Source organism: Moschus berezovskii, chromosome 7 (genome assembly GCF_049115385.1).
Source record: "Moschus berezovskii isolate FMDL1 chromosome 7, NW_MosBer_1.0, whole genome shotgun sequence".
NCBI lineage: Eukaryota > Metazoa > Chordata > Mammalia > Artiodactyla > Moschidae > Moschus > Moschus berezovskii.
In genome coordinates this window covers 68,737,343-68,751,185 of record NC_142466.1, presented here as the reverse complement: position 1 = coordinate 68,751,185, position 13,843 = coordinate 68,737,343, and the positions used below count along the sequence as shown (strand labels likewise).

The 13,843-nt window shown below is 32.5% G+C and overlaps 1 protein-coding gene across 3 annotated transcripts in view; it reads right to left on the bottom strand.

The window, feature by feature from the left end:
• ZCCHC7 (zinc finger CCHC-type containing 7) overlaps positions 1–13,843 on the bottom strand; it is a 260,183-nt gene that overhangs the window by 23,429 nt on the left and 222,911 nt on the right. For all 3 annotated transcript variants that reach the window (XM_055427067.2, XM_088837982.1, XM_055427066.2), the window contains one exon: positions 13,115–13,150. In XM_055427067.2, coding sequence (XP_055283042.1) covers positions 13,115–13,150 — 36 coding nt within the window. The remainder of the gene's footprint in view (positions 1–13,114; positions 13,151–13,843) is intronic.

The window sequence follows — 13,843 nt, the reverse complement described above, 5'->3', positions numbered from 1 at the left end:
TAATAACCTGGTAGATAGCATTACCTATGAAAGGTCCATCCCATCTGCTATTCTTGCTAAAAGCTTTTCATGCACCAGTAAACTCAGTAAATATCAGAAGATAAAGCGTAAGCCTACCACGCCACGGATTTACTCCTAATGTCTCCTCAAAGTGCAGCCCGATGCAACGATTACAAATGATTTTCTTCTAATGTCATTTTACATAACCCTTTTTTCTGCATGAGTAGTTAGTGCGGAATGAATGAATGAATGCCATTAAAACAGTTAATCATTATCTGGGACACTGGCCTTACTCCCTTCACTACCAGGAATCTCCATGACAAAGGCCAAGAGATCAAAACGCCAGAGCTGCCTCAGTGTCCTATTTCTAACAGTAATTTTTTATGCAAACGAACCTGCTGGGGATCTCCCTCTGTGACCCTGGGCTGCCCTTATCTAGACTGACTTTGATCCAATGAGGGCTTGTATCTAGTTGAAGCTCATTACTATATAGGATCTGCAATCAATTTCATTAATTAAAGGGAATTTTCTACTCCTGTGAATGCAAAATAGACTTTTTATAATCATACATATGCTTAAAGATTAGACTATGTTTTTTATTAATCTAATTTGTTATATGAATATAGATTAAAAAGCAAATACATTAAGTGTTTCAAGTTAAATGTATTCATGACCAAATGCAGCACTGAGCTTAGCTTCAGTTCTCCTGAACATCGTATACACACCTCTCAAATCAATTATGCTTTTCATGCTTGAGAACTACCTTATTCTTTCAAAAATATTTCCAATTAATTTATTCTTTTAATAAACTAACAGCTCAAGCCTCCTTCCAATATTCATGTTCATGTATTTTAAAATATCCAACCCAAGTAATCAAATAGGATTTGTTAAGAAAATGTTCCAATAATCTGAAAGCTTGCCCACAAAGTCCACTAGTTGAAGTGACCCAATGGCATGATTTTCACATTTGGACAGAACAAAAGTTTAAATTTAAAACATACTTCTCCCCCAATTTAAAAATATTATTTTTACTACCAACTCCAGAATCAGATAGAGTATTCTAAGTATTTTATTTAGTTTTATGAAAAGCCATCAGGGAAAGAATGGATGCCTTCCCTTTCCTTTGGTGTTGTTCACAAAATAAATGCCAACAGAAAAGTAACTGGTACACATTCAAGGAAAATCACAGCTGGTGCCTAAAAGAATCAAAGAAAGAAACTTTAAAGTTGGGCAAATAGTTTTGCAGTGAACTGAACCAAAGCTGAGTCTGTGAAAAGGCAAAAATGCTTATCCCATAAAGGCTTGTATCTTGTTCTCCGTTTTCAGTGGTTTCCTGGAGTGGGCCCTCACACCTAGTAACCTGAACTCCAGGTCTACTCCACCCACGATTTGAACAAAACCTTCCATTTGCATACTGTTCGGACAAATATTCATAGTACTACTTCCTGTGAGAGATTTGGGAAGCAAGTCTCTTCTCAAGCTAAAGGCTTTGAAATTATTTTAAAACAAAGCTTCCTTCATGAAGATTTTTAAGCTTTGTTTTTCCTAAGTGAAAAAAAAGAATTCAATTTTATTCCAGCAGACATTGCCATTATTTTCCCTTATATCCTAAAAATTCCATTAAAAGCACCATATATAATGACATACCTGTATTTTCTATGTGTTAAAAAAACTATGTCATGTACCCACCAGACTCCCAATCCATCGAGTAATTCCTTAATTAGGCAGATTTTTGAAACATGTATTATGTACACAACAGACCGTAACGTCTCCTTTGGAGCATTTTCTAGTCTATCGGGTGATTACATCATTAAGCCACACATGCTACGTAGAAAAAATCCTTATGAAAATTCATGAAAAAATGTACAGCACATCATTAGCATGCAGCAGACGTGTATGCTTTTGATATTTTCTCTGTTAAAAAAAAACTACATGAAGTAATTAGTCCAGGTCATGAAAACATGAGAAAGGTACCAGACACTGGTGAAAATGAAAATTGCAAAAAAAAAAAAAAACAACAACAACAAAAAATTGCACCTCTCATGGTTAAGCGGAGAGTAATAGAGCAATTTGCTTTATTGGAAGATGAATTCTAAAACAGTGTCCATTTGAACTGCAGCAAATAAAGTGTTTTGCTTTATTCTGATTTGAAATTTGATTTGAAATTTCCTATGTACACATAACTTCCTCCCTACCCCTCTTTTGGATACTCTTAAATTTTATAAGCCAATAGGCTGAAGGCTGCAAATAACCAGTGTGGCAAGACCATTAAGTATTCAAGGCCTTGAAGAACTGTATGTTTGTATACTTATATCTTCATTTTATGTACCCTACAGTGTAAGGGATTACATGACTGTATCTTTTTCAAGTCAAAACTACACTACAGTAATAAGGATAGAGGGAAACAGTTGGTATAACTACCAACCAGATAATATATTCACAATGTTAAGTGTTAGGCAAAATCTAACAGACAATATATTTGAAGACTATAATGAATGAAGCATAAGTTTTATAAGGAGCTATTAAATTTATTAATTTATGGTTTTTCCTTTTGTAAATGACATCCTAACCCTACCTGACCTCCCCCCAAAAAAACCAACAACAAAAAAAGAAAACCTCAGTAAGCAGAGAACAATGAACATATGCAAGACAGTAAGGATCACAGTAATTTACCCTCTGAATGCTCCAAATCTTCATAGCTTAAAAAGCATCCCAATTTTCTCCAAAGGTAGTGGCATTTATTCACTGGGCCATAGCTAATTTTACATGGAATGCAAAAATGTTAGTTTAAGTTTAATTTACCACCCTATTTAAATATTTCCAATGTAGCTCTCAAACTGCAGAGCTATCCCTCCGTCTATTTTAATTTTAAAGTAAGTTAGCAAAGGCTTCCTTCTTAATCCCCAGAGACTACCTACATAGTGACACAAACGCACAAATTTATGACAGCAACATAAATGCTCTTCTGAAGTAATGTGCAACATTAAGTGAAAATCGTTTCCTGGAAAGATATTATAGGTATCTATATTTTATTTGCCATCTTAAACATATCTGGGTCTTTATGGCCTTATTTTTAAAATGTATTTCCTTTTTATATTTCCTGGTGCAAATGGACTGCATAAATAAGCAATGTGCTATGAGGCTTCAGACCAGCCGATAAAACCTTTCAATTTTCATGCCAGCTTCTTCTTTTGTAATTCAAATCCGCCTGGAAACTGGCAGCTCTGAAAACTGAAACAAGCACTGCCACAAATACCTTGTAATGCTATCGACCTTGTCTGCCCATGCAGTGAGAAAGGGGGATGCGTATGTGTCTGCAGCCATCCAGATAACACAACTCATTTTTTTTGGGGGGTGGGGGGTGGGGTGAGGTGGGGATAACAGAAGCCAGCCCCAGACTGTGCACCAAAAGCAGTCATTACCAGTCGTGCTGGAGAATAAGTCTCTTCAAAATACACAGTGCATTTAAAAACCATATATGAGGCTGAGCCACTGCTGTCATTACCAATTTTAATTTAGCTCCTTCAGTTTGCCAGTCAGATAAACTCTTTAGTGCTGTTTTTTAATCTATTTGCCACATTTTATGTTTAAGATTATAGTAATATGGACAGGAGAAGGAATCACTTTTAGCGGAAATAAAGAAATAGATCCGCTTATCGGCGCCCATCAGAAAGTTCATTAATCAGCTAGGCTTTGTGCCCTCTAAATTGAAAGGTTAAATAATCCTCTCAGGAATATTTCTCGGCCCCTCCACCAATTGTCCGGAGAGGAGCTGCCATTCATAGCACGTGGGATCGGTGACAGGGTATCTTACCACTGTTTGGACCCCAAACAATGATGGACAAATGGCCTGGTTTACAAAGAACCTTTTAGTACACGGATGGAAAAGGACCACGAGCTTTGATGAAGGGTGGAGGGATGAGGAGGGCGTGGAGACAGGATGTGGGGGGAAGGGAAAGAGAGGAACACATACATGTGTGAATCCATTGATATTTTATGTGAATGTTTACTGGTGTAGACTATAAAACACAGAAACCACATTAATATACATCTTCCAACCACATGCAGTGCTTAACATATTCAAATCTGCCTATATATTTTGCATATAATTGCACATAAACTATCCCACTGAAAAACTGCAAAATAACAGAACCATAGCTTTATTATATTTATTAGCTAATACACAGGGGATCCAAATAAACCCCGAGATTCTCATTTTTGTCATAACTTCACATGACTTACAACACATATTTCTTCCCCTGCTGATAGCCCACCCATGCTTATCCTACTGAAATACTCTTAGCCACCAGCCACAAAGGTAGAGAATTCCACAGCAGTTAAGTACCTGCTTAAATGGGGGGAAGTAATGCTTTTACAATATGCTCCATCTTAGCTTCTGCTTGTCCTAAAATAAAGAATATGGAATAGCAATGCCCTTTGAAAGACTATCAATCACATCCATTGAGGAAGTGTTTAATTTTTTGTTGTCCTTTCTACTGGACCTATATGAGAATATGGGTGGGAGTCTTCAGAACAACTGACCAAGCTCTTATAACTCAATATTTTGTTGTGAAAACAGGCTGGTTTCTGGCATCAATCATATGAAGGCACAGGAGGCAGTTTTACCTGAAGGGCAAAAAACTGATATGCTATTTTGCTTCATTTTTTATCTGATTAACATAAACTCTCTAGCTTTGGTAGAAAGTATTATAATTGCTTAAGAGAGATAACTATATTCAGATGACACCGAAGTTACCACTTAAGAATTATACATTTATTAACAATGTGCTTTTTTCAGAATGATACCATTTTATCTGTGTAATGGTACACATTCTATATCATCATTTTCACTAAGAGAGGGATTAAATATGTTTGTGAGCTACTCTTAAAAAGTCTTTATAATGATTTTTAGGCAAATCAAATTAAGAAAATAATTTGTTTGCTATATTTAATTAAAAGTTACTCACCTCTATTTCTAGAAAGAAGATAAGCATAAATAACTAGAAGATGAAAACTGAGGTAAATAATTTTAAGAAAAGACACTGCTTATGGGGATTTCATTTCAACAGCTCTAAGGAGGAAACATTTTTAGGAGACACACATGAAAAGGGTCATTATGGATCTCATCTTAGGCAAATAGAAGACTTTAAAATACATAATCTGAGTTTGGGATACTAGTCCAGCGTTCTATCTCTACAGGAGTGAGTCATCTGTGGGATGGCTGTATTGGAGCTCACAAGAGTGCTGAACATAGGCTGTGTGTTAGGTACTGTGCTAAGTACTTTACATTTATTATTTCACAGCATACTTACAACCCTAGAAGGCTTTATACCCATTTTTCAGATGAAGAAACTGAGGATCTCAAAAGGGAAATATTTTAACTAGGTTTGCACAGCTAGTAAATGAAAGTCATAATTTAAACCAAAGTCTGATCCCAAAGCTGGCCTTCTTTCCCCTGTATTATGATTTAAAAATTTCATAGTAATTTCCTCAGAAATAAGCCTGCCCTTTCACCCCAATTTTACAGCACATTTTTCTAAAGACTTTAATATGTAAGAAGGAATATGGTACAAAGACAAATAAATGAAATGTGAGTAATTTAAGAATGAGGGAATTAAGATTGTATTGTATAGTTAAGGAACAATCCAAACTTTAGTTCCCTTAACTGAAAAGAAATGTGGGATAATCCACAAATACATGTAAAGGAACAATACTTATGTAAAACTGGTATTTATAGACATCGATATACTACAAATTATAAAAGTGACCTTAAAATCTATTTAAGAGTTAATTCTGTATGAATTTTGTAAAAGAGGAATTAAAATACTGGGATAGCTTTATTAACAATTGATTTACACACTGAATCCTTTTTACAAAGCTAATATGGATTTCTGAACATTCTCAGTGAATAATTCTTGTTTTTAAAATGTGATCTAGTAGTGCATTGGTATACCAATTAAGGGGGGGATCTAATTCCAAAGATATTAAAAAAATATTTCTGCTCAACTGTCCTCTAAACATGTAGCATTTTTCTTCACATAATAGTTTAGATAGTTCTAAAAAAACAGAGTTGTTGGTCTTGGAGGACCACAGCTGAACTCAAAACAGCTAGAAGAAAATATCTGCAAATGTACAAAAATGTAACTCTCATGACTTTCTGGTATGTGGGGATCAAATGGCAAATGAATTCCAAGTCTAAAATCTGGGTTTATCAGCAATTCATTAACTTATAGTAATTTAAGAGATTTTGCTTTTAAAATCTTAAACTTAATTCAACCCAAGTTTACAACTGTATTTTATATCATAACAGAAAATATAACACTAATTGAGAGAGATTATTCATGTCAATAAGTCAAGGGGTTCTTTCAGGAGCCTTTTCCTGAAGATTAGTCAAATGACTGAACAAAACCTCTAAAGGCTATAGTTGATCATGATTGTGAATAATCGATTCCTAAATACTTAAGAACTGTTAGGAATTACTGTAATCTACCATATCATTCACATGCATGATTACTAAAAGGAATGCTTACTACAAATATCACTGGTCCAGTATACTTTTATTCTTGCATTGAAATGTCCAGAGAAGATCATGACAAGCTCAATCACCTGTACTATATTTAAGGAATGCATGAACCACCCGTTCAAAGCACATATGAATAATAATCACTCAAACATGCTAAAATTGTCCTACCTAATAATTCTATACTCTTTACGTGTATTTAACATGACAAAGAATAGGCATTCAACATTTCAGATTTTTAAAATCTAACTGATTATACAGCTACATATTATTGTGCAGTATTAAACTTCATGAATCTTGAAAATTCTCAGGCTCTCTGCTTACATTGACTTTTTTCATATTTGGAACAATATTTCAAAGTGTAGAGCTTCAAAGGAAAACACAATGTAGTTTTCTTTGGGATTATACGAATGATGTATGTTTTTTAAGGAGAAGAAAGAAAATATTTTAAAAATGTTATACATGCTAAAATTATAAATACTTAGAAATTGAGATTTAACTGCAACAAAATTTAAGTATCAAGAAGAAATCACCCCTGTAACGACTAACTATAATTCCTTTGTAAGTATAAAGGTGAACACACTAAGGAAAAGAAAAAAAAGAGTAGCAAAATGCCCAAACGTAATCTTCCATGTTTCTATAATCTTTAGGAGAAATATTTATTAACAGGTAAGAAAATATAAACTGCAACTGGTTATTTCTTTAACATTCTAAAATGGAAGTAAAACTTGAAGCCCATATAGTAAATATATGTCTTAAATGTAATAGACTTTGCTCCCAGCAACTAAGGGGCATACAAATAGCACAGGGATTTTTTTTGTCAGTTGAAGAAAGGAAGTTTATAACAGAGCTTAAGATTCAATTAGTTTACTATCAGCAACATGCACTACCTAAAAAAAACAGACATAACAATAATGGGTGATTAGGACATTAAAGATATTTAGAAAATGCAAAAACAGTTGTTTTCTGGACAAAATATTTATAAAGAATCTTTTCTAAATTGTGTGAATGCTGCATACTTCTCATTTCTTCTGAAACATTTAAATCTACATTAGAATTATTTTCATAAAGCACTTGATATTAAATATATTAAAACAACTACTCAAAATATGCCATATTGATTCCCCATTTAAAACAAACTAATTTTTGCATTAAAATACTGGAAATAAAGTAAGTTGGGCATTCTCACTGAAGGAGATGACACCTCAATATTCCTTTGACAAAATAAAAATATGAAGGCTCTCTCATGTGCTTTAATAAATAGAAATAAACTATACTCAAATCTAAATAATTTATTCTACTCAAATTCAAAAATAAGTTTGTATACATACAATGTCTAGAGGTCTGAGGAAACACTGTGAGAGTAAAAATAACATATGCATTTATAATTCAAAACATTCACCTTTTTCCCCCTTCCTATTACAGAAGCTTTCGAAAATTGCTTTTTGATGATTTGGCAAATTGTATTTATTTTTAAATGAATCTCATTTATTGAGATTGATAATTCCAGGTTTCATTTGCTTTGAAATTGCATTTTCCAATTGCTTCCAATGATAAGTTCTATCAAATGTGGTCCAACATGCTAGTGAAAAAAATCAGTTGACCTACTCTGTAAATGTAGTAATTATCTTTTATACTAAATTCAAAACATGGTTAGACTGAACTAAAAAATTATTAGCAAAATGGTGACACTAAATTCTTTAAGAACAAGGTGAGTGTTTAAGTAAATATTAAATTACTCACATAAATTTTCCATTTGAAAAAAATCTTTAAAAATTTTGATCACTGTACAAATATATTTTCTATCTCTGCTATCAAAATGAAATATTAGAAAATAAGTAATCAATGCTTATTCAGAAAACTCTTTTTATTCACACACCAAAGTAACCTGAAACAGAAGGCAGCATGATTTATTTTTTAGTACTACAATGGAAAGATGGCCCTCAGGTACTACAAAACAGTCATGTACCATCTGAATCCTCAGAGCATGGTACATTCACATTTATGGTAGTGTTCTAGTATTAAGGGCATTTTAATAAAAACTAAAACTCGGAAAAATTTTACAGAGATGTAATATCTTAATAACAACACTTAACCATAGTGATTCAAGACATAGAGGAAAAAGCCCTACAATTTAAACAAGAGTATTCCCAGTTCTTAAGGAAGCTGGCAAGGTGAACTGAAAGACCAAAATAAGGGCCTCCAAAATGAATTTATAAAGTCTTAGTTTGTGATAATTTGTATGTCAGGCTTCAAAAAAAAAGTATGAAGAAAAAGGTAACTTAAACAATTCTAAAATAGAGTGAGGCTTAGTTCTCACTGTTTGGAGGTATCTGACATTTTAAAACACTGTATGTAACCAGTTCTATTTCCTTAGACACACATACATAGAAGAAAAATCAAAGTCCTAGCACTTGATATCCACTGTGTGGATGGGGTTTCTTGTGGATTTTACAGTTCTGCTTATGTAGCCAAGAAGCTCTCATTAGGAGATTTAGGATTCCCAATATATAGTCAATGAAGACAGAGAAAGAGAAAAAGAGGGAGAGATTTTTGTCCATGAAAAGAAAAGGTTTTGGTTTGAGGCTGACTTTTTGAAACTCTTTTAACTCTTCACTTTTTCACATTTTAAGTTAATTAAAATATATTCCATTTTAATATTAGCCAGGTAGAAAACTTTCACCCACCCTAACTAATATCACAACTCCAGGATAAATGCCTTTGTATAGCTGTTGCCTCATAATGAAATTCCACTTTCTTGGTCCTTCCTTCTGGACTATAAAACATAGTTCTAAAGTTAAATTTGAATCTGTTGGCATTTAGGTTGCCTATTCAATGTATGGCAGAGAATGTTTTCAAGAGTAACATTCAAACTCCCATTTCCATACTGTGAAAATCCAAAGAACGCATTTCTAAATTGATGTTTTCAAGTAAGGAGAGAAAACTAAGTGGCAAGATGAAATGATATTGTTAGTGATGGTCCATAAGACACACTCTAGCATTCAATTAGTTCAGGTAAGATTACTATTAATTACTAGTAAATGCAGGTCACAAGCCTTTCCTAGACTAGAAAGGAAGACAGGAAAGCTATTCCTTTCTGTTCACGTCCCTGAGAGCAAGTATTTTGCTTTTTGAATTCTAGGTATTTCAAACATTATATATAAAGAAACATTCAAAACTTAATTCTTTCAAAAAAGTCACATTTACTTCCTGTTTAAACTTTTAGTTAAAATAAAAGGTAGTAGGTTGTAACACATTTTAACAATGCACACAAAGAAATCCAAGCACAAAATTAAATATAAAAGATGTATTGTCCTTTTTGGTTCTCAATACATCTGCCCCCCAAATAGCAAACTCCTGGTTACTTTTTAAAGTAAGTAGATTAAAAACAAGATTAACAAAATGTCTAAAACATCTCAAATGATAGCCTCTACTAGTTAAAAATTCTGTTGGTTGTAAAACTCTGTTGGTGGCCATTTTGGACTGGGATTTTTAATATAAATGAGACTAGAAATGACAGGGGATGGGGGAAGGGACTTTCCTTCTTGAATAGTTAAAGAGGGAAATTTTTTAAATCTAGAATGAATTATCTGAAAGATGAAAAAGAATATTCAAAGTTAGGCTTTACCAAAATCTGAAAATATTACAGAAATTAAAATACAAGAACAGTGCTATATTATTGAAGATTTAAAAAACTTTCGAAACGTTTTTTGAAGGACGTAAATACATAAACTATTCATAAAAATTATTTAACTGCTAAATAAAAATAATATATTTTTCTTTTTCCCATGCAGATCAACAAATTGATAATCTAAAGTCATTAAATTATATGATATAATTTTATAGCCACTAAATAAATATATAAAGAAAAATGACATGGCCAAATATTTGTTATAATATGGATATATATATATACATAAATATATATAGTGCCAGAGTTTTATTAGGATGCACCCTTTAGGATGATGGTCTTATTTCTTTTTTCTTTATTAATATAGTGAGTCTAGTCAAGTCTGGTTAAAAAGCTATTATTCAGATATAAGTTGTAAAGAAGTTATTTGACTCTCATGAAATTACTGAAAATAGTGAATACTTCTTTAATTTTCTTATTTCAGAATGTGTTTTAAGGAATTTCTGGTTTGATTTCACAGGCTCATTTAAACCAATCAACTCTACCATTTTTCCTAGGTGTTTGAGAAATAAAACTATGTTTAACCTACAGATTTTTTTTTTAAGTGATTCCTGGATAGATCTTAAATTGTAGTAGTTAAACTTTAGGGTGTGTCAATGTCCTTCTATCCTCACTGATTGGCAGTCAGATAAATGCAATCAAAAACTTCTCAAATGTAAACATTTCTGAACTAGATATACAAATCCACTTCTTCCTTCAAAAAAGAAAGCATAGCTCATTCTGAATAAGAAATGGGCGTGTTTTGGTTAGAAAGAGAAAATTAATCAATGATTATGTGTAGAAACATCTAATTTTAAGAAGATTAGTTTAAATGACTATACAATAGCAGTTCTAACCTGGGCTTCATTAGTTGGTCACTGCCCTGATTGACGCCACATTCACGTGTGAGGGCTACTATGAGTCAATAGATGGCAGTCCATCGCCTAGTAAAAGAGCTGAAGATGACTAAACTCATCATGCATCTTGCTTTTATTCAAGATTAAATATTGCTTAATTGCACACATTAGGATATTGCCTATATGCATAATTATTTTAGCTATTTTATTTTAGCTGGATTGATGTACACGATTATAAATATACTTGTTTTGCATTTATGCTTACACAGGAAACTAATACTTAATTACTTATAATTGAAACTTGATAATTCAGAATTGTGATAGTTATTTAAGTATTATTTTGAAAAATTAATCATGATCCCAGATTTAAGACAAACTTTTCAAAATGATTTTGTTAAACCTACAGATAGAATATACTGTGATTTCTCCGAAGGCAAATTAATTTTGTTTTTATTTTTTTCTAACTATTCCTTTTACAATTTATGTTTTTCAAAAGCTACAATATTAAACAAACCTTAAAATATCTGTTATACCAAACATTGATTTCTATTCTTCTATGATAGTTATATAAAAAAAAATACAGGTGCAGATAATGAAAAGAATAGTTTTAAAATAGTATTTCCTACACTTCAAGTTTTCGTGATTGGAATTCTTTAACTTACAGGAAAATAGAAAATTAATGCAATGTCATATACATTAGGCTATTACTTAATAAAAATGCCGATGAAAAACTTGCTATACAGTTCCAAAGAGTGAAAAGTATAATACATGACTCGATTCCAATTAAGTTTAAGCTAAGAATTTCACCATAGTGTGTTAGGATAAAAAAAACTGCTACTTATACAAAAACATAATATATTCATATGCATTATATCTGTAACATATATGTGTAACGTGTGTATATGTGTGTGTGCTCATGCTCACTCACATGTGTGTGTATTTATTTATTTTTGAGTAGGGGATAACACTAAAGAATTTTAACAAAACCCAACTTGGGATTGAGGATAGTAGAGGAATTATAGCTTTCTACCAAGAATCTTGGATCAAAGTAAACAGTGATAACAGAATGTGAAAACAAACCACCTGATGTACTTCTGGGGCCTGTAACAGGCACACTGATAGTCTGAGTCGACTTATTGGTTTGTTTTTACTTCTTAAGAGGAGAGCAGAAAGAAGACATGTTTGGTAAAAACTTTGCCGTTTCTATTTTACTATGTCCTCCTACAAACAAAAAACTTTTTTTAGTAAGTTAAACTTCAAAGAACTGCTTTTAAATATACTGCATAACTGTATAAGAGTAATTTTTATTGTTTTCTATTGCTCAGCACAACATATTTAATATATTAAAAGAAATGACTAGCAAGTCTATGGTGAATTACTGAAATTATTTAAGCTAAATATTAAAAATAAATGGACTTCGTAATATTGAGCTTTAGTCAATTTGATTCCACAGCAGACTATGTTTTCTGCTTCTACTTGGCCTAAAATCATAGTAAAAGGAAACCAAAGAATTAAATAACTTGAATGGTATAAAGAAGATACATTTTAAATAAGTCAAGAAGGGCTTAAGGATATGACAGCTGAATTATTCTATGTGAAAGATACACTAAGTTTTTTCTAGCTTCACTAAAACATATGTGTAAAGCTTTCAGTAAAGCCAGAAAAATTATAATGGAATATAGTGTGGATGGTATGCTTGTGGACTGTAGATAATACGACATTTTAAAGACACCGGATTGCTGGATTACTACTGTTCTTTTTTGCTCCTAGCATACTTTCCCCCTTTAATGAATGTCATCTAGGAAAAATGAGAAATACCATGATGCAATCATTAAATGATGTGAGTAATAAAAAACAATCAAAATCTTTCAAGAACTGGAAGATAAAGGACAGAGTAGTGGGCAGGGGAGAAGAGAAAAAGTATATTATTGCTTTCTCAATGCAAAAGTGCTTCAAATGTTTATTATCTTCCAGTAGAAGATGCTTGTCTATATTTTATGGTCAGCAGTTCAGAGAAGGGTAAATAGGCTAGGTCTTGGGGAAAATAAAAAAGGTGTTTCTACTCACTGTTAGGTGATACTGCCTCCAGATTTCTGGGCAAGCCTGGAAAATAAAAATATTGATCAGCTGCGAGCATGAAACAAGGTACTTTACAGCCTGTTGGTTTTGGCATAACCCAGCATCCACCGGTGTCGGTCACAGGAAAATAAGAAGCTTAACAGAAAGGGTCTGCATTTCAGCTTCAAAAACCTGGCTAGACAGTTTAATTGAATTTTACACTGGTTTAACACACTCCCTGCCATTGTCAGAAAGCCAGTAACAAAGTTTTCTCTCTCTTTTTATCTTTTCAGGTTAGAAGTTTTGGGCACTAAGATGTGATTAAGAGCCATAACTCAGTTAAACTGATAAATGAACAGCAGTGTTCAAAATCAATAAGACTCACCAAGTACACCTTTTAAAAGAACATTCTGAACTCTGGTAATACGATAGAAAACAATTTAATAGCAACTACTTTTAAGAAGACTTCACTGTAGTTATACATTTCTGATGTTTTACCTAATCACTTGCTATACTCTAGGAAATACATAAGAACTAAAAGAGCAAAACAAAAGACAGCTTTAAGAATCTATATACCTTTTCCCATAAAAGTCAAGTCTTCTCCATTGTTACATTTATAGAGATATAACTTTAAAAACCCAATAAAACCACAATAATTTTGTAAAAGAGTGATTTACTGAAACCAGAATAGGTAACAACAAAACAAAACAAACAAAAGCAACAGCAACAAAAACCAGT